The 21,863-nt window shown below is 39.2% G+C and overlaps 1 protein-coding gene and 1 long non-coding RNA gene across 2 annotated transcripts; both read right to left on the bottom strand.

The window, feature by feature from the left end:
• Nucleotides 1-43: 43 nt before the first annotated feature.
• On the bottom strand, nt 44-1,921 carry LOC130012219 (uncharacterized). Its single transcript, XM_056099630.1, has 2 exons — nt 1,269-1,921; nt 44-975 (listed from the first exon to the last, which is right to left on the bottom strand). The coding sequence occupies exons 1-2, from the start codon at nt 1,617-1,619 to the stop codon at nt 193-195; spliced, it is 1,134 nt and encodes a 377-aa protein (XP_055955605.1). The 5' UTR covers nt 1,620-1,921; the 3' UTR covers nt 44-192.
• Nucleotides 1,922-4,252: 2,331 nt separating this feature from the next.
• On the bottom strand, nt 4,253-13,666 carry LOC130012222 (uncharacterized). The gene is made up of 3 exons (XR_008787602.1): nt 12,434-13,666; nt 8,929-9,240; nt 4,253-5,157 (listed from the first exon to the last, which is right to left on the bottom strand). It is a non-coding gene; the product is annotated as an uncharacterized LOC130012222 (long non-coding RNA).
• Between the last annotated feature and the right edge of the window lie 8,197 nt (nt 13,667-21,863).

Below are 21,863 nucleotides of genomic sequence, written 5' to 3'. Positions count from 1 at the left end.
TAAACAAAAGATGGCATATACACATAGAAATTCTTTGTAGTGAGTGTATGTAACAGTATGGTCAATTATTACTTTCTTAATTATTTGTTTTGTAAGGTTAAATTATTCCTGGAAGTATTCAGCCAGGATATTTCTAATGTTAGTGCAGTCTGCATTGATTGCCTCTTCGTTACTTTGATTTGGCTGAGGCATTTAGTTTTCTCCCTTTGCTACATCCTCTAGCCATTCAACCCTAAATGGGTCTTTTGCTTGTTCGCATATGTTATGAAGTATGCAACAGGTCATAATAATATTGGGGACCTTGTCAACATTCATATCCAATCGCTTTAATAAGCAGCGCCAGCGACCTTTTAGGCGACCAAAGGAATTTTCTACCGTCATGCGTGAACTACTTAGCTTATAATTAAATGTCTTTTGATTTTGGGTCAGGTGTCCATTGTCTGTGTATGGTTCCATTAGAAAGTTGGATAATGGATAAGCCGGATCACCAAACAAGATGATAGGCAGGCGCACATTATTGACATCAATCATCTTGCCAGCAAATAATGTCCCAGACAGCCCTTTTGCATATATTTTGGAGTTTGCATAGACTCGTGCATCATGAACACTTCCTGGCCACCCGATATTTAGGTCTGTGAATTCATAACGATCATTCACAACTGCTTGAACAATGATGGAATACCACCCTTTTCTGTTATGGAAGTCAGCATGGTTCATGCTCGGTCCTAATATAGGAATATGACTGCCATCTATTGCTCCACCTGCATTTGGAAATCCCCATTTCGACCGATACCCATTTACAACTCTATTCAGTTCTTCACCTGATGGAAATTTAATGAATTTGTCCTTGATCGAAATCAGGGACTCACAAAATATGTGTATAATTGAAGACACGGTTGACCGGCCAACCCCAAATAATGCAGCCACAGTTCTGTACTCAGCATTGGTCCCTAAAACCCATAAACTTATGCCAACCTAAAAAAAAAGGGTTACCATACTTAAAATGGGAGGGGTAGAAGATTGTTCTCAATATTTCCAATCATTTTAGTTCAGTGATAAAATCTATTATTCAGTCTAGTATTAAATTGACAAAACTAGATTTGTTTTTTACTAAGGCCATCTACATGTACAAACAAATATCTACTTCCAATCCAAATCAGTAGGCGGCCAACATAGAAAATAATAGTATGTGTTGCATGTTCTTATATTCTCAAGCAGAAGTGAATATCTCAACCAATACAGCGATCATAAAATGCAAAATAGCCTACCTGTCGCTCAACAGATATTGGTTCCCTCATACTTGTTACTTGTTTCTCAAGAAATGGTCTCAAAATTCTGCACAGATATTCAAATGTACATTTTGACATTCTGAAGTTTTCCAAATACTGTATATCATCATAAAAGCTGAAAATAAAATGTAAAGGAATTAGATTAGGTAAATAATTAAACTTAAAGTAGTCAATATCATCCAAAATCTGCGACATTGAAAACACAAAGTATTTGTCAATTTCAATCAACATTGATCTTGTGATCTTAACGGGGAAAAGATGGGTTTCTGATATCCAATATTTGAGACAAAACAAACATTTAACCATTGGTACACGAATTGTGTAATGCATTTCAGTGTCATTTGTAACAAGGGACTAGAAGAACGAGGCTAGACATATTCCCACAAGTCATATTCTTATCTGGAGAGCATGCACAATAAATACTATCAGTGTAGACTGGAATAACCAGTTGCTAGACATTGCCATTCGATTTAGACATCTAGAGTATTTCGACAAATATAACTAATTAGAAATTATGTGTTGCGACCCATTTGTGTCAATTTCTAGATCCCAAATATTAACAATTTATCTCTTTTAAGCATGCAACTATTATTATTCGAAATTAAAAATTGTCTATATGGCACATATAATAGCACAGGCCTATTTGTGTGAAGATTGTTTTGTTTTTTTAGGTTGTTTTTTTTTTGGGGGGGGGGGGGGGGACGTTATATTTTCTATAAATATTTAATTGATGACCCCTTGTCCGTGTACATATTTGACTACATTATAATGATTATAAATTTTAAAACAATATATATGAATATATCAAACCAAACCTGTATGCGTGATTCCACCAATTGCCACTGTGATACCGTGACCATATTCTCCTGTTGGTTGGCATGAATATCACAGAAGTGACACTCATTAGCATCAGAAAGAAGTACCTTTGTTGACTCTGTCGTTGTCTAAACTGTTTAATTCTATGTCTCAAAGCATTAGTATTCATTTCTAGGAAATGTGTATAAACTATCCGAGAGTAAGAGAAACAAATTTCGCGGATTTTTTTTTCACAGGATGTTTACATATTCTACCAGGAAATGGTATGTACGCATGCATAGTTAACTCTAACCTCCGACCGAAGAGGTCAGAATAGTTAAACAGGTTTGACTTATAGTACGTGTGAACGCAACACGACGCTGTCTTAAAAACCCCGGCGATTTTGAACTGGTTTAAAAATAAGCGTCTGAACGGGGTATTAGTCACGTACATGCGTGAACCTAATCCACGCCAATTGACTCTATGATAGACGTTACTCACTGAGCCACCGCGACTCCCTTGATATTATAATACTTGATATAATATCAAGGTTAATTTACGTCCGCTTCCATTGAGATGATACGGTAATCGAGTAGTTTCCTAGTAAGATTGGGCGTCTAAACTTTTCATATATCATGTCATACTGTTACTGGAAATAACCACCTGATAAATACATTTGTGACAATGTATCTTTAATATCCTTGTGGTTGAAGCGGATATTTAGTTGAGAGATTAATTCTCCAAATATTGCTTGGGGTTGCGTGACTGAATGGTTAACGCGAGCGCGTTAGATCATAAGGTCTGTCATTGAGTCAAATGGCATGGTTTCGATTCCCCGCTTGTACGTGACAAGACGTAGTGTCCAACCTCATAAGTTTTCCCCTGGTTTTGCGGTTACCTCCCACTTCTAAAGATCCTTAAGCGAATCCTTTACATAAAATTAAACCATGTTAGTCCCGAAATCTCCCTCTCTCTCTCTCTCTCTCTCTCTCATAGGTGTACCAGCCAGGAAAACGGGTTTGCGGCAGTTAAAGTTTCAAAATTTTCTCCCGACTTTCCCGTCTCCGTGGACTCTGAATGATTGGTTGGTATTCGAGTCATCTACCTAAGTAAGGGTACATTAGATCACTTTGAAGTTGCTGCATTCATGGGCTGGAACAGCAAGAAAACGCATTTGCGGGAATGGCCTCCTTCTAACATTCATCGACCCCCCACGCCTCTCGCTGACAGGGATCCCGGACAAGTGGGATGTGACCCTGGGCGTTCTAGTTGCGTTTTTTTTAACACCGTCGACATATGATATTTCTCTAATCCATCAATTAATTAGCCTGCACGTGTACAGGTCTTTAGCACGACGGTGGCCAGTAATCAGCCGGGATCGAACCCACACCACTTGATTCAATTAAAGCGGACGTTAACCTAATCGTCCCCCTATTGACTCATCCTGGGTTGGCACTGGTGTAGGCCTTCAGACCTGGCAAGAAAAAAGGTGTAGTCATTCGGATGGTACAGAAAACTGAGGTCCCGTGCAGAACCCTTGACATAAAAGTAGGCCGTAGCGTCGTTGACTGGTTAAATTTCCCCTCATAGCGCCTTGTGTGTGGTGTATGTCCGTCTTTGTTAACCCAATCGGGGCAGAAGACAAGGGCGGGTATTATAGACTTGATGATACTTGATATATTTGATACTTTAACAAATGGGAGCCGCCGTGGCTCAGTTATTCGTTGACTAGGGGCAAGTGGTCCAATCCCGTTGTTGATTTCGAAAGTTCTCTGTGATTTTCCGGTGAACACTTTGACGTACATTTGACAGTTGGAATTCGATATAAGAGGAGGGCGTAGCGGCGTATGTCCGTCTTCATTATCCCAGTTGGACCAAACTCGTAACAGGTTAAATCTCATTTTACTCCCTTTAATTTCATGTATGCAAACTGGTACATAGAAGAGGTTGATTTATGACATCATGAATCACATCGATATTAACTGAACAAAAACAAGCATATTTGCATTTCATTAAAACAGCGATTGATTATGTTTACTTTTATATTTACTTTTATATTTACGGTCACTTTTATCATGGTCTTCAAGTCAATGAAACACGCCACACCGCCTGGTTAGGTTAGGGCGCCGCGGTGGAAATGTTTCAGAGACAATAAAACAGAAGTCGGATTCAATTTAAAGATAAATTTATTTTCCTCAACAACCCAGTATTTTAACTAAACAGGCCCGGGATTTCCCCACCAACCCAATATTTTAACTAAACAAGCCCGGGGTTCCCCGCCAACCCAGTATATTTATTAAATAATCACAGGGTATCCCCCACCATCCAGCACTTTAACTAAACAATCCGGTGTTTCCCCCACAAACCCAGCAATAAAAGCACTATCAATAATCGGTATTTGGAACTTGTGGTTTATTCTACTGATATCTTTCCGCTACTCTTGGCCTTAAATCTCTCCACCAACTCAGCATCTTGATTAAATAAGAACGGGTTTTCCCCACCAATCTAGTATTTGAATATAATATGCAATCAACCCAGAAAGAGCTAAATCTCTATTCTGTGGCACCCAGTAATGGACACAAATAGGTCGCAACACATAATAATGTATTATGAATATATATAACCTGATTTACATTCAATCGTTTCTATCATACTGTAATTTATAATCAGTTATGTTTGACGAATTACGCGAAGGGTCTGAATTTAAAAGGTGATATTCTTCTACGTGGGATATATTAAGTCTCCTTCATCGAGTCCCTTAATGCAAATGGTACCCGAAGCATTCTACACGCAATTCAAGTGCCAATGTTAATATTTTCATTTTGACTGAAACATCAATCGTTTCTGTTTGCATTGTCGAAGACTGGATGATATTGAGTTAGTTAGCGACTTGACTCCTTCAATAAGCACGGGGGTTTCGTCATCCATAATTTCATCTAGATAAGCACTGTCAATGATCAGTATTCAGGACTTGTTGCCCTACACCTCGCCTTATATCTGTACGTGGTTAATTTGTTGTGAAGAGCTTGATTAATGGCCACGTTCTTGTCCTTTGACATTGCTACACAGTAATCTGAAATGATTAACATACATTATAAAATGGCCATTGTTTCAGTCTAGTTGGCTAATATGTATTAGGTATGGGCTGGGTAACCCCACACTGTAAAAAATATCCATTTTTAATGTGAGCGAATTCAGTAGTTTAGCACCTTTTTTTGTCAATTGATGACTTTTTTGGAGAAATTGTGTTAATAGTATGAATTATTTCTTCAAATTACGTGTTTTATCTATACTATTCAAAAAAAGTAGGGGATATTTGATTTTTAAGTGTTATTAAAGTCACCTAATGAAACTGACGAAGAAACAAATGACAAAATGAAATGAAGTTCACTTTCATCGATTTTTTCCAAATGATCGTTAGACTAAGTAAGGCACAGACTGACCATTATAAGGGTAAAATGATACCCGGGGTCAAACAGCAAAGTTACCACAGCATCACAACCAAGTCAGTAACGGGTAAATCCTCCTCTGTTTGCCAAACAAGCATTGATCCGACGTGGCATACTCCTAATGAGACGTCTAAGGTCATTTTGGTCCAGATTGTCCCATTCCTGTTGCAACGCAGCAGCAAGTTCTTGGACATTGGCAGGACGTTGTTGACGTTGACGTAACCTCTGTCCAAGCATGTCCCAGACATGCTCAATGGGGGAGAGGTCGGGACTCAGTGCTGGCCAAGGTAATGTGGTGATGTTCTGTTGTTGGAGGTAACCTGTAACGATCCTGGCCCTGTGACATCTTGCGTTGTCATCCTGGAAGATGAAACGGCGGCCATGACGTCGTGCGAACGGCACAACATGGACTGCCAAGATGTTGTCCCGGTAGTACTGGCCTGTAACACGCCCTGCAACAACATGTAAAGCCGTTCTTCCAGCAACAGTGATGCCTCCCCACACCATAACAGAACCACCCCCAAATCGATCATGTCTGATGACGTTAACGTCTTGGAAGCGCTCGTTTCGACGACGCCACACCCTCCTACGTCTGTCCAAAAAATCAACAGTGAACCTTGACTCATCTGAAAACATCACATTGCTCCAGCGTCGATTATCCAAGTGTTGACGATCCCTACACCAACGACGTCTTGCCTGAATGTGATGATCTCTCAAACAAGGGATCACGCGAGGACGTCGGGCGCGAAGGTGACCCCTATGCAGTCGATTCCGAAACGTCTGGCCACTCACTCTCACACCAGTGTCTGTTTGAAGACGAGCGCTGATCTGATTTGCTGTGATGACACGATTTCTCAAGGCCAAGGTACGGATAAATCGATCCTGGGCTTGAGTTGTCGCCCTTGGTCGACCTGAGCGTGGTCTGTTCTGTACAGATTGTGTATCACGGTATCTGGACCATAGCCTGCTTATGACAGACTGAGAAACATTCATCGTCCGCGCCACAACCGCCTGTGTTGTGCCGATCTGTAGCATGCCAAGGGCACGTAACCTTTCATTTTGGGTAAGCCGACGCATATCAAAATTTGTTTTCTGGTCACTAAAACAATTAAACTGATGTTTCCACCCTGGAATTCAATGCCACAATGACTGTAACATTCAAAGTCAGAGTCGTGCAAATCTTGGGTTGGACCCCCATGATGATCCCAAGCATCACCTGCATTCCATGCGGTAGCTATTGGTGCGTTTGGGCGTCACATGTAACTGGAAATGTTTCTTCTGTTAGGTTCTATAGTGACTTTTTTCGTAGTCATTTGCATATTTTAGTATTATGCCCCCAAAATCAAACATCCCCTACTTTTTTTGAATAGTATATATAAAAGCTATAACATCATTAGTTTCCTGTAATATATAAAAGTTATAACATCAAAGCTATAAAATCATTAGTTTACTGTAATATATAAAAGTTATATTATTAGCTTCCTGTAATGTATAAAAGTTATAACATCATTAGTTTCCTGTGATAAGTTATATTATTAGTATCCTGTAATATATAAAAGTTATAACATCATTAGTTTCCTGTGATAAGTTATATTATTAGTATCCTGTAATATATAAAAGTTATAACATCATTAGTTTCCTGTGATAAGTTATATTATTAGTTTCCTGTAATATATAAAAGTTATAACAATGTTATGTATTGAGAGAAAGTGGTTTTAACATCCACTCAAAACAAACTAGGTCATTCCTTGAGCAGTAGGAGCGAACTGGCTGAATGGTTCATTGAGTCATGATGTGGTTTTGAATCCCTGCTTGTACGTGAAAAGGAGTAAAGTCCCCTGTGGGTCATTCCATGTCAAGTGCTAAACCCTATTTCTCTCTCTTCAGGGATCACGTGGCTAAGTGGGTAAGACGCTGGCTTGCTAGCCTGGAGGTCGGGTGTTCGATCCCTGCATTGGCCGAGAAAGTTCATCCATATTTTCCAGCGTGGTTTCCCCTTGTCAATGATGCAGGACAGAGGGCCTGACAAGGACAGCTGTCTAGTCGTTCGGATGGGACTAAAAACCGAGGTCCCGTGTACACATTGGCATGCACATAAAAGATCCCTTGGCAGTTGGAATTCGATATAAGAGTAGGCTGTAGGGCAAAATTTCCCCTCATAGTACACTGTATGGCGTATGCCCATCTTCATTAGCCCAGTTTAGGAGCAGAACAGTAGGACGTTAAACCCCATTTCATTTCATTTCTCTCTCTTCGATTCTTCTACAACCTTTGTCAGTAGGATGCACTATTCCTGTACAATAATGGAAACAAGACTTTAGAGAGAGAGGGAAACTGGGTTTAATGCCCACTCGACAAAAACATATGGTTTAATTTTATTTCAATAAAATTAATATAATTAATGATATAATATTAAAATAGACAGGATAGTAAAATTGTTTACATTATCACTCGAGCACGATGCTGTGTGTCGATAGGGTACCATTGAGCATGCCATGTGCAACGAACACGTGTAGTAAATTCTTTGGAAATACCGGACATATTAAATAATCAAAATTATTTTGTATTTGAAAATCCAATGGCATGCTTTCAAATATTTATGTCAAAACCAATCTTATAAAATATTATGTAGGCTTTTTTTAAAAAAAATCAACCTGATTTCAACTGGTGAATACGTGACTTGTCAAAGAGTGCAAGGTGGAGAAAAATGTCAAGAATGAATGAATCGACGAGGTACTAAAAATGTCCATACTGCCCTAAGTTTTATACAGAAAATCTATTGTTATAATAGAGTTTTGTGTGGAATTGGAGAAATAAATGTAGGATGTTTTTACAGTTTATTTATCTATATCTCTAGATTAATTTACAAACCAGTAAAAGGCCACTAGCCCAGGACTAGTACGGTTAAATAGATCACTAGCCTGTAAGTTAATTTTGGTAGGCCCGGGCGTCGGGGTATAGATTGTTACAAGCCTGCTTCAACTGGGCTTATGAAGACGGGCATAAGCCATACAATCTTCTATAAGGGAAGGATTGTCTGAAAAAATACTGATGAAATAAAATGGGGTTTAACGTCCTACTTTTCTGCTTCGACTGGGCTAACGATGATGGGCATATGTCATACAGTGTGCCATGAGGGCAATTTTGCCCGGACAGCAGCGCAAAAGCCTACTCTTATATCGAATTCCAACTGCCAAGGGATCTTTTATGTGTGCACCAATGTGTACACAGGACCTCAGTCTTTTATCCCCATCCTGCACCACTCACAAGGCGAAACCACGTCGGAAACAGCTGATGAAATTTCTCAGCCAAAAAAAAAAATATACAACAAAAAAAAAAACATGAACTGCTTTTCTTTTTTTGTAGATAAGCTTACATGTAGATATCAAACATACCAGTTGATCTCTTGAAGCAGGACGGGGTTGATCCGGTGATCCCGGAAGGGGTTCATCTCGTGATCCAGGAAAGGGTTCATCTATTGATCCCGGAAGGGGTTCAACTCGTGATCCAGGTTGATCTTGTGATCCAGGAAGGGGTTCATTTGTTGAATCAGGAAGGGGTTCATTTGTTGAATCAGGAAGGGGTTCATTTGCAATGCTATCACGCCATTTACACCAATGTTGTTGTAAATTTTTAATCCATTTGCACCTTTTTCTTCTAGGCATTGTGATAGTCTTTCCTGATCCAACTTGTTCAGTTTGTTTTATCTAAAATAGAGAAAAAAATATTTCTAAATGTTTGAAATGAAATCAAGATTAATGTCCTACTGTTCTGTTCCGACTGGGCTAATTAAAATGGGCATATGTCATACGGTGTGCTATGTAGGAAATTATGTCCGGACAGCGGCCTACTCTGCACCAGTGACTAGGGGGAACCCTGTGGAAAATCCATGTTAACTGTCTTGGCCTGTGCAAATCGACTGACCTGTCCAATATCTGCTACTGCACCACACAACAACTGTGCATATCAGATCGAGTGAATGGATCCAGGAGGTCGACCGTAAAAGTCCAGAGAAATGAAATGAAATGGGGTTTAACGTCCTACTGTTTTGCTCCTATGCTGAGCTAATGAAGACGGGCATACACCATACAGTGTGCTATGAGGGAAATTTTGCCCGGGCAGCGGCACTATCGCCTACTTTTATATCGAATTCCAACTGCCAAGGGATCTTTTACGTGCATTCCAATGTATACACAGGACCTCGGTTTTTCGTCCCATCCGCATGACTAGACAGTCGTCCTTGTCAGGCCCTCCGTCCTGCATCACTGACAAGGGGGAACTTTCTCGGCCAATGCAGGGATTGAACACCCGACCTCCAGGCTAACGAGACAGCGTCTTACCCATGTGATCCCCGAAAGTCCAGAGAGGAGAGAGAGACAGAGAGAGAGAGAATTGGGGTTTAACTTCTACTCGACACAAACTAGGTGTGTCTAACATATGGTTTAATTTTATGTCAATAATTGGCTTGCGCGTAGGGGTATTTAGCAGTGGGAGGAAATAGGAGAACACGGAGAAAACCCACGAGGTTGGCGGGCGACCCTACTCCTTGTCACGTACAACTGGGGACTCGAAACCACGCCAGTTGACTCAATGACAGACCTTATGATACAGCACGCGCACGCTAACCATTCAGCAATCCAACCCCCTAGGCAACCCACAGCAGCTAAATCATCCGGGCAGTCAACAAGTGTTGTCGCATATTTTTACATTTTTTAGTAATGAAACAATTATAATACACTAATAACCAATTAAGAGTAACAACAACTCATCAATTCATGTAATTATCAGAAAATCATTAGAATTTGATTTGTTTGTATAAAGTTCTGCCCCATGCTAACGTTTAGTATACGAAACATTTAATATCATGGATTTAGCTGTTCAAGTTATCAAAATTCATTGAAAATCAATATACTTGTTCATCTCAAGACCTTAAACTGAAGCCAATCCGATGATAACTTTAGCCTCTAGACGTCACAAGATTTTTCAAAGTGATCAAGGGTCATAACTTTGGCAGTAATTATCAGAAATGTTGAAAATCAATATGATTCTTCGTCGCATGACCTCGAACACTGAGTGTAAATTTGAAGTCAATCGGATATCATCTTTAGCTTCTAGAGCATCCACAAGATATTTTGAAGTGATCAAAGGCCATAACTCTGGCAGTAATTATCAGAAATTGCTGAAAATCAATAGGCTTCTTCGTCTCATGACCTTAAACACTGTGTATAAATTTAATGTCAATCGGATATTCACTTTGGCCTCTAGAGTGTCCACAAACAATTGTGGACGCCGGACCAACGAATTGACGAATGGGGGTGACACAATTGAATATATGACTACATTTCAATGTAGGCGTATATAAAACAAACTAAAAATAAGGGGGAATATTTCCCAAAAGTTATATAAAGCCAGTACGAGTCATGATCGACTATATGCTACAAGAAATATGTAGGCACATTGAAGGTAACGGCTCTTTATAAATCCTATTTCATTTCATGTTTTTTAATAGTACAAAATTTTGTTTTCTTTTCTTTACTACACTGGAAGAGTTGTTATGTAACAGGCGTTCTAGTTGATGTGAGAAATTAGCTAATGAAACGGTCTGTTACGGCGAGTTCTTGGCGTGATCTTCACGGAACTGTGGGTAAACCCCTAGAAACGTTAAAGCTGATTGATTAATCAATATCTTTCATAGGGTCAAAAGCCGCCCGTATGACACCTGACATGACCTCCCAGTACAACTGGTCAGATCTTCATGTAGTGTAAGCCGATTCCTCTGCCCCCTCCCCAAAAAACCCATACGCGCATGTGAATTATTGAAATATAATTGAACCATGTGTAAGTCTCGAAATGACCATTTATGTGAAATTTACAAAGAGACAAGTTAAATCTAAAAGGCGTATGTAGTAGTCATTTTTGGTGTATTTAAGGAAATTCATTATTAATATTAATGCAAAATATATGTAAGCAGCAAGGGCTTGTGGGCGAATTCTCATATTTTGAAAGTGAGAGAGAGAGAGAGAGAGAGAGAGAGAGAGAGAGAGAGAGAGATAGAGAATGGGGTTTAAACGTCCACTGACACAAACTAGGTCATTTCGGGCCTAACACATGATTCAATTTTATTTCCATAATTCGCTTGCGCGTAGGGGTCTTTAGCAGTGGGAGGAAACCGGAGGACCCGGACAAAACCCATGAGGTTGGACAGGCGACCCTACTCCTTGTCACGTACAACCGGGGATTCGAAACCACGCCAGATGACTCAATGACAGACTTAATGATACAGCACGCACGTGCCATCCAACCCCCCTGAAAGAGAGAGAGAGAGAGAGAGAAATAGGGTTTAACCTCAACTCGACTCAAACTAGGTCATTTCGGGACTAACACATGGTTCAATTTTATTTCAATAATTCACTTGCGCGTAGGGGTCTTTAGCAGTGGGAGGAAACCGGAGGACCCGGAGAAACCCCACGAGGTAGGCCAGGCGACCCTACTCCTTGTCACGTACAACCGGGGAATCGAAATCCCACCAGTTGACTCAATGACAGACTGTATGATACAGCGCAGCGCGCACGTGCTAACCATTCGGCCATCCAACCCCCCATTTTTTTAAAGTGATTTCCGGTGTTTATATGTTTTTAAAAGTGAATTCCGGTGATCATCGGTGTTTTTCAATTATTTATTATTAATATTAATGCAAAATATATGTAAAGAGGTAGGCCTTGGAGTCAAATTTTGATATTTGCAAAGTGAATTCCGGTGAATTCCGGTGATTTAGTATCCGCTCAAAATCTAAACAAAACAACTCGACGCAGCCAAATGTTGACAACTTGTTTGCTTCTTTCAGCTGACAGCAAAATTCACAATTTTCAGTTACCTGCACTGCTAACACGTTAAACTTACATATCATATCCATTTTTTTTTCTCAAAATATTTTTTTACTGTTGATTTTTTAACGAGATTTCCAAAACCTCTACTGCAAACCGATAACTGGATCTTGACCGATCTGTAGAATATCTGTCAGTGTTTATGTAGCGAAGCGGAATTTTAATATGTTTATAGGTTTTATTATGTCAAGTAATATAGTGTATTGAGTGAGTGCACCTTTAAACTAACAAACTGACACTAATTTTAATTGCAACTGGTCTATAATAATATCTCTCCTTTAACTTGGCTTGTTAACCTGTACTGTTTTCTTAGAGCCCAAATCTTGGGGTGAGTACAATTCTACTCCCTTGGTTACAAGCAAGTTTTCTTTTTATCTGAACCTCACTTTAGACATCAGACATTAGATAGATTTCGAAGTGTAAGGACAATTTGATATCTTCAATCAAATTGTTTAACTTTATTTTCCAAATCTAGTTAGGTTATTTTCAGAGAATTGTTCCAGTTATACTACTTCAGTATTACAGGTATGTGTGCTAATTCTCTTATTTTGGGTAATTGGGGTTTAGATGGAGCGGATGTAGGAATGATAGAAATTGTAATATTAAGCAACCATTTTATTTAAATAGATAGAAAATAACATGTAAAGATCATTAGTTTTTCATATATACATATATATAGTAGATTATAAGGTACCGTTTTGAAAGTATATTGTATGTATAATCAGAATAATGTTATTTTCCAGAATATAGTTATCTGAAGATTTTGTTCACCATCTTGATAGTCTTATTTAAAAACCCCTTCTTTGGGTATGTTATCAATTACTTATATTATATTTAGTATAAACTTAAGGCCTGTTTAATATGTTTAATTTAATTAGTGATGTATTTTAGTGTATAAATTATTGATATATTTCATTGAGTACCAATATGCATGCCTTACTATTATTTTATTGTACTCAACTGTTACTGTGATATGTATATTAATTTTAACGTATATATATTTCAGGGTTTTTAATAAAGGTTTAAAAACTAACCACCTTAGTTTTTATTGAGAATTTACACCCCCCGGTTACATTTATACCCACAAATCTAACCCTAACCCTTCAGAATAGTTTTAGCCACAATCCACCGTTGTTACAGCTTCAATTTGTACGTTTGACATGTAATTTATAAACCTAACCCTAACCCTCGAGAAGATATTCTCCAGATGACACAATGATCTAGTATTATTCCCTTGGCGAACTCTAGCAAATTCAAATTTGAAACACAGAATTTCACACGAAACGAAATTTATCTATTTTTCAGTTATTTTCAATATTAAGTCATTGTAGTTATCTAATGTTGGCCTACCATGCCCAAAAATATTCACATTTGGTTAAATGTGCCGGAAGGACATAGTGCCGAAAACACTGCAACATTAATTATATAAAATTATATTTCGTTTCGAGTAAAATTTATAGGAAGATAGGCACAAAGGGTTAAATCTAATTGATAAGGCCAACTTCAAGTTTGGCCAAAGGTCACGAGATGTAAACAGGGTTAACACTATAATCCCAACCCTAACCCGAACCCTGGACATAGCCCTAATACTTAGTCTAACCCTAACCTACAATCTCGTCAACAATCACGCGCTCTACTTATTACATCCCAGCGACATCGACGAGAATTGAGTTGACCTTAAGAATAAGATCTAGCCGTGGCAAATCTAGTTTCATTTTGTTAGCACAGTTTTATTTATTTGGTCACAAACCACTAAAGATTTCCCCATTGACAATGTTAATTCTCGTATCTTAGACAGATGGAGCAACATGTGGAAACCCCTTGATTTACTTCATTCTCAGCCAAGTTATCATTGTTTGTAGTTTTGACAAGATGTATGCACAGTGTTAACCAGGGCACTGATAGTGATATAGCCTAATCGGGATTTTTAAATTAAATTTTTAAATGGGGAACCGTTTTAATCTAGTTAAAATCTCGAGTATCCAATGCCATCGAGAGTCGATTAATGGTCTTGTTTTGTTAATAAATGTCTATTCAATAGTTTATATAATATATAACATTTCACTCCTATGACATCATTATTAATGTGACGTAATAATGTATGTTTAGTTTAACAAAATGTTCTGTTTAAACAATGCGAACATTTATTCTACATTATTGCTATCTCAAAGCTGTCGAAAATTTAATCAAAAAACATACATGGTTCGAATGTGTTAGACATTACGTTTATAGAATACAAACATCTCACTCCAATCCGATTAAAATACAGATCTATATTTCGTTTCGTGTTTTATACTTTCGACGGCCTCTACTATTCGAAGATCTGACTGTAGTGCGAGGTCGTTTCAAGGGTCACACGAGCGTCTTTTCACCCTATGACGTCAGACATTGATTAATCAAGCAGCGTTGCGGTTTCTAGTGCTTTACCCACAGTTCCATGCACGGAACGCCGTAACAGGCCGGTTCATTGGTTAATTCCACAAATGAAGCAGAGCGCCTGTTATATAACAACTCTTCCAGATCATAGTGTTATGAAGACAAGTAAAACGAAATTTTTAACTATAAAAAACGAAACGAATAGGACCTTGTTATAATCAGATTTAAAATTACGTGTCTGGGTCGTTTTACAACAAAGTCGTCCATGGAAGCAATCCCATCTTAATGTTTATAAGCCATGCCCTTAATGTATCATATTATTTGGGTTTGGACTTGTGTTTTTGCGACGACCCATCAAATATTGACGTATACATTTATTCATGAACTTTTCAATTCTAAGAATCATTTTCCAAACTTATCAAGGAAATGAAATGAGTTTGTTTGCCACCGCGGTTAACCAAATAAAAATGTTCTGCTCTGACAGAGCTAATGAAAACGGGCATACGTCATGCAATGTGGTATGAAGCAATTTTGCCCGGACAGCGGCGCTACGGTCTACTTTAATATCTAATTGCAACTGCCATGGGATCTTTTACGTCCTGCAATGACAAGGGAAAACCACATCGGAAAATCTCGACGAACGTTCTCGACCAACACCGGGAGCGAGTCTTCTTTGTCACACTATCCGTGCTACACCACTTATAAATCCTATATGGACATTTCTCACCCAACACCGGGAGCGAGTCTTCTTTGTCACACTATCCATGCTACACCACTTATAAATCCTATATGGACATTTCTCGGTCAACACCGGGATCGAACCCGGACCTGCTGGTTAATGAGTCAGCGACTTAATCACCGAGCCCCCGTGGCCCCGGTTTATAAATGACCTGTACAAAATATAAATGAAATGAAATGAAATGGGGTTTAACGTCCTACTGTTCTGCTCTGAACTGGGCTAATGAAGACTGGCATGCGCCATACAGTGTGCTATGAGGGAAATTTTGCCCGGACAGCGGCAATACGGCCTACTCTTATATTAATTCCAACTGTCAAGGGATCTTTTACGTGAACGCCAATGTGTACACGGGACCTCGGTTTTTCGTCCAATCCGAACGACTAGACTGCTGTCCTGCATCACTGACAAGGGGAAACCACGCCGGAAAATCTGGATGAACTTTCTCGGCCAATGCAGGGATCGAACACCCGACCTCCAGACTAGCGAGCCAGCGTTTTTTTTTTGTAAATATGTTTATTCAATAAATATATAATCATACATTTTAATCATGGAACAGCACAAAATATTCTTAATCAATTAAAAGCATTATTTTTTTTTTTTATTTTATTTTTTTTTTTTTTTAAAAAAACAAGAAAAATGAAAAGAAAAGAAATACATTCCTGAATCAAAATACAAAACCATTGACACATTAACACATTGATGAAATAATACATCAATAAATCAATGGATCCATACATTAATTCATAAATATATTTAAATTAGGTTAATTACAATATGTATTAAAAGAAGGTGCCATTCAATTTGAAACTTCAATCAAGATATAATTACACAAAGTTACATAGTATGTACATATAATGTTAAAGATGTTTTGGCTATTTTGATATTCAGTAATGGTAATCTAAGTCAATACGAATAGTATAATTTATAGTTTAAAATTAAATATTAATTACTTCATCGTTTTCTAATCATTTATATTAATTAGTGTATTTAAGGTGTCACGACAATTACAAATCTTAGCTTATATTTACGAGCTGATAAGATTTTACACAGTATCTAGCAGACGAGATTTCTGCCGCCTGCGCGGCGCGTCCCAATTACTGACCTACTATACACACTCAATCTGTGTCAGCTATACAAGACTCTACTTTCCAGTTCTTTTTTATCACCATACATCATATAAGTCCAGTTCTTCCAGTGCTCTTAAAATTTAACATTGAAAAGGGGCTATTGTAAACCTGTTAAGGCAGCGTCTTATCCACTTAGCCACAGCGAGCCCCTGTAGAAAATATAATTTCGATGATTTCCATTTTTAAATACTAACTACAGGCAGGCTCCTCTCGTTTAGGTCCCTCTTCCGATTCGTCCGATTCAAGTGGAATCTCATCACGTGTAGTGCCATATGTTCAAATTCCGGAAAGGTGGACACTTAATCGTTATCAGCCAGGATTGCTAAAAAATCAGAGGAACATTGGATCATAAATTGTATTTTGTGTAGAAAGTTACTTCAATGATTTAAAATTAAAAACGACTCCATATTTTTTTATATGTGAAATTTAGATGATTAAGACCATACCTCCATTTAATTCAGGTGCCACTGCTGTTTCTTTGAGCAGTCGGTTTAATTATGTTACGCTACCTAAACTAGATAATCCAGATTCATTGCCAGTGTGCTATGAGCGACATTTAGACCGGACAGTGGCTCTACAGCCTATACTCTTATGGGATCGTTAACGTGCACGCCACATACATGGGACCTCGGTTTTTCGTCCCACCCGAGCCAGTATACGTTGTCCCTTGTCAGGTCTGCAGTCCTGCACCACTGACAAGGAGGAACTACATTGGGGTACTTTCTCTGTCAACGCAGAGATTGAACACGGGACCACCAGGTCAGCGAGCCAACGTCTTACCCACTCAGCCACCGTGGCTCGCTGGCGGAAGACAAATATCTAATTGTAATATCAGTTATAAGTTGGTTCAATTTTGCCCAGTATTTACAAAGATATATACAATATAGAAATTCCATCGATCTATGTTACTCGCTATATGAAGTACGCCTGCGGTCATTTTGTTGTCGCGACAATTTAATGACAAACACGTTTTAAATCCGACTGAATCCAGTCAGGGAGATTATCCAGCGTTTGTATTATGATTTTGTTTTCTTAATTATGTGTCAAATAACGAATCTGGGTATATATCAACGTGGCTTAAACAGACATTATACAAGAGCTAAATCGGATTATTGCATGTCTTTCTTTAGGCCTGAAATGTTATATAAATTATTAATTAGACATTAATTAACTTATCCAGACCATAATCAACTCTCGATATCATCGCTAGCCTGCGATATTTAGCGGATTGGGATACAATTTTTGAAAACTAATTAAATGCAAAAATGAATAACCGAGACTCTAATTTCAAATCAGTTATGTTCGGGGAAGTCTCAATTGCATGGCAATCTCTAGTGTCTGGTTATTCCAGTCTACATAGTATTTATGGCGCATGCTCTCCAGATAAGAATATGGGTCGCCGTTTGATATGACTTGTGGAATATGTCTAGCCTCGTTCGTCGAGTCCTTTGTTAAAAATGGGCATGAAACGCATTATGGTACACGATTCGTGTACCAATGTTAAAATGATTATTTTGGATATCAGAAGCCCATCTTTTCCCGGTAAGATCACAATATCAATGTTGATTTAAATTAACAAATAATTCGTGTTTTGAAAGTTGAAGACTTTGGATGATATTGACTTATTTTGACCGTTATGGTTTAGCGCCGTTATGTCTATAAACCGACTTAGCTACTTTAACAATTAGACCCACCAGGTACTGTAGCTAGCTTACGGCTGTAAATCTTCTTGTGACCTCTAACCTTAGCTTTATCTCCTGTTCTGTAAGGTGTAGGCCTATCCACCTTCGTAGACTCGCCGATATCTTTCACAGATACTAATGAGTAGCTACCGTCGTTCTCCCACTCAACTTATCCATACACCTTGAAGAATTTTAATACTTTAAATCTCTCTGTAATAATGTTCTAAACGATTTGGACACGAAAACAGTTTTTCACTATAAACTGCTGCTTAACACCGGATTCTACTGTTGTGTGTGTGTGTGTGTGTGTGTGTCGTTAACGTCCGCTTACACCTAGTGCGATGATGTCGCACAACTGAATATTCGTGACTGTAATGATTGATATAGTGGTTGTAATAGGGAAGTCTTTACTATTTTACTCACTTTGTTCGTGTTGTATACTATTCAAAAAAAGTAGGGGATATTTGATTTTGGGGGCATAATACTAAAATATGCAAATGACTACGAAAAAAGTCACTATAGAACCTAACAGAAGAAACATTTCCAGTTACATGTGACGTCCAAACGCACCAATAGCTACCGCATGGAATGCAGGTGATGCTTGGGATCATCATGGGGGTCCAACCCAAGATTTGCACGACTCTGACTTTGAATGTTACAGTCATTGTGGCATTGAATTCCAGGGTGGAAACATCAGTTTAATTGTTTTAGTGACCAGAAAACAAATTTTGATATGCGTCGGCTTACCCAAAATGAAAGGTTACATGCCCTTGGCATGCTACAGATCGGCACAACACAGGCGGTTGTGGCGCGGACGATGAATGTTTCTCAGTCTGTCATAAGCAGGCTATGGTCCAGATACCGTGATACACAATCTGTACAGGACAGACCACGCTCAGGTCGACCAAGGACGACAACTCAAGCCCAGGATCGATTTATCCGTACCTTGACCTTGAGAAATCGTGTCATCACAGCAAATCAGATCAGCGCTCGTCTTCAAACAGACACTGGTGTGAGAGTGAGTGGCCAGACGATTCGGAATCGACTGCATAGGGGTCACCTTCGCGCCCGACGTCCTCGCGTGATCCCTTGTTTGAGAGATCATCACATTCAGGCAAGACGTCGTTGGTGTAGGGATCGTCAACACCGGGATAATCGACGCTGGAGCAATGTGATGTTTTCAGATGAGTCAAGGTTCACTGTTGATTTTTTGGACAGACGAAGGAGGGTGTGGCGTCGTCGAAACGAGTGCTTCCAAGACGTTAACGTCATCAGACATGATCGATTTGGGGGTGGTTCTGTTATGGTGTGGGGAGGCATCACTGTTGCTGGAAGAACGGCTTTACATGTTGTTGCAGGGCGTGTTACAGGCCAGTACTACCGGGACAACATCTTGGCAGTCCATGTTGTGCCGTTCGCACGACGTCATGGCCGCCGTTTTATCTTCCAGGATGACAACGCAAGATGTCACAGGGCCAGGATCGTTACAGGTTACCTCCAACAACAGAACATCACCACATTACCTTGGCCAGCACTGAGTCCCGACCTCTCCCCCATCGAGCATGTCTGGGACATGCTTGGACAGAGGTTACGTCAACGTCAACAACGTCCTGCCAATGTCCAAGAACTTGCTGCTGCGTTGCAACAGGAATGGGACAATCTGGACCAAAATGACCTTAGATGTCTCATTAGGAGTATGCCACGTCGGATCAATGCTTGTTTGGCAAACAGAGGAGGATTTACCCGTTACTGACTTGGTTGTGATGCTGTGGTAACTTTGCTGTTTGACCCCGGGTATCATTTTACCCTTATAATGGTCAGTCTGTGCCTTACTTAGTCTAACGATCATTTGGAATAAATCGATGAATGTGAACTTCATTTCATTTTGTCATTTGTTTCTTCGTCAGTTTCATTAGGTGACTTTAATAACACTTAAAAATCAAATATCCCCTACTTTTTTTGAATAGTATATATAAATAATTGGTACGGCATTCATTTTACATGACTGTCTTTACTTGACGTGTTTACATGTAATGAACAATGTTTGTAATATGAGAGAGAGAGATGGAGGGAGAGAGAGAGAGAGATGTGGTTTAACGACCACTCGACACAAACCAAGTTAATCGGGACTAACATGGTTCATTCTTATTTCAATAATTCGCTTGCGCGTAGGGCTCTTTAGCAGTGGGAGGAAACCGGAGGACCCGTAGAAAATCAACGAGGTTGGACAGGCGATCTTATTCCTTGTCACGAACAGCCGGGGAATCGAAACTACACTAGTTGACCTTATGATACAACGCACACGCGCTAACAATTCGGCCACCCAAGACCATCGATGTGTGCTATGGCGGGGGGGGGGGGGGCAGCTTTGTCAGACAGGCGGCGATACCATCTGCTCTTAACCAATTCCAATAGTGGTGGATTCTTTTACGTGCACAATGTCCTCGTTTTTTAGACCTATCCGATCGACTATACACTGTTCTGGAGCCACGTTGGCTCATTGAGTAGGACTTTGGAAGACGTTGGAAACGTACATTCTTATTTGCCAGTGGTGTATCCGACGGACCCTATTCATTGTCACGTCCGTTGTTAAAAGATACAGATTAGATTTTTTTTTCAAAGTAAGGAGCCAGGGTAGCTAAGTGGGCGAGACGCTGGCTCGCTATCCTGTATGTCGCGTGTTCGATCCCTGTACTGGCCGAGAAAGTATGTCGGGATTTTCCTTCGTGCTTTCGCCTTGTCAGTGGTTGCAGGACCAGGGCCTGACAAGGAAAACTGTCTAATCATTCGGGTGTACACATTGTCGTGTACGTAAAAGATCCTTTTGCAGTTGGAATTCGATATAAGAGTAGGCCATAGTGTCGCAGCCCAGGCAAACATTCCCTTTTAGCACACTGTATGCCCGTCTTCATTATCCCGGTCGGACTGGAACAGTAGGACCTTAAACACCATTTCATTTCATTTTTTCAAAGTATGTAAATATAAATGTGCCAGAAAATTATTTAAATATTTGAAAATAGAAATGAACGTGCGTTTCAGTGATACCTAACATGATATCTAGAATTCGTATTAAAATTCGTATTAAGATCATACGAGACGAAGGATCGAGACTTATCGAGTAGAGCCTAGCATTACGGCGGCTGTATTAACATATTCTATATCTATCTTAACACATCACTGGTATGAACGAATCAAATAAATAGTCAGACCATTAATTTAAAGCTATATGTAAATTTCGAAATCCAAAATGGCAGCATTATAAAACGGTCGATTTTAAGTTAATCAACATTTTTAGGCCGATTGTCAAATGAATATGAATTGCACGATATGTTAATCCCAAAATGACATATTGTTAACGCGCTTTAAAAATCTGGATGCAGTAGACTAGATGAATCATTTACATAAAATTAAACAATATGTTAGTCAGTCTCTCTCTCTCTCTCTCTCTCTCTAATTATACTAATGAACCGTTACATTTAACGATTGACTATAATCATTTATTTTATGATCAGTAGTGGAATA

Source organism: Patella vulgata, chromosome 3, assembly GCF_932274485.2.
Source record: "Patella vulgata chromosome 3, xgPatVulg1.2, whole genome shotgun sequence".
NCBI lineage: Eukaryota > Metazoa > Mollusca > Gastropoda > Patellidae > Patella > Patella vulgata.
The sequence above is the reverse complement of the archived record's forward strand: the minus strand, read 5'-3'. Positions and strand labels throughout refer to the sequence as shown.

What these genes read in the sequence shown, in the direction of transcription:
- LOC130012219 (XM_056099630.1), bottom strand. Translation starts at nt 1,619, where the DNA reads ATGCATTACACAATTCGTGTACCAATGGTTAAATGTTTGTTTTGTCTC. An exon ending in CAATATCTGTTGAGCGACAG is followed by an intron (nt 976 to 1,268) that starts GTAGGCTATTTT and finishes CTTTTTTTTTAG; the next exon opens with GTTGGCATAAGTTTATGGGT.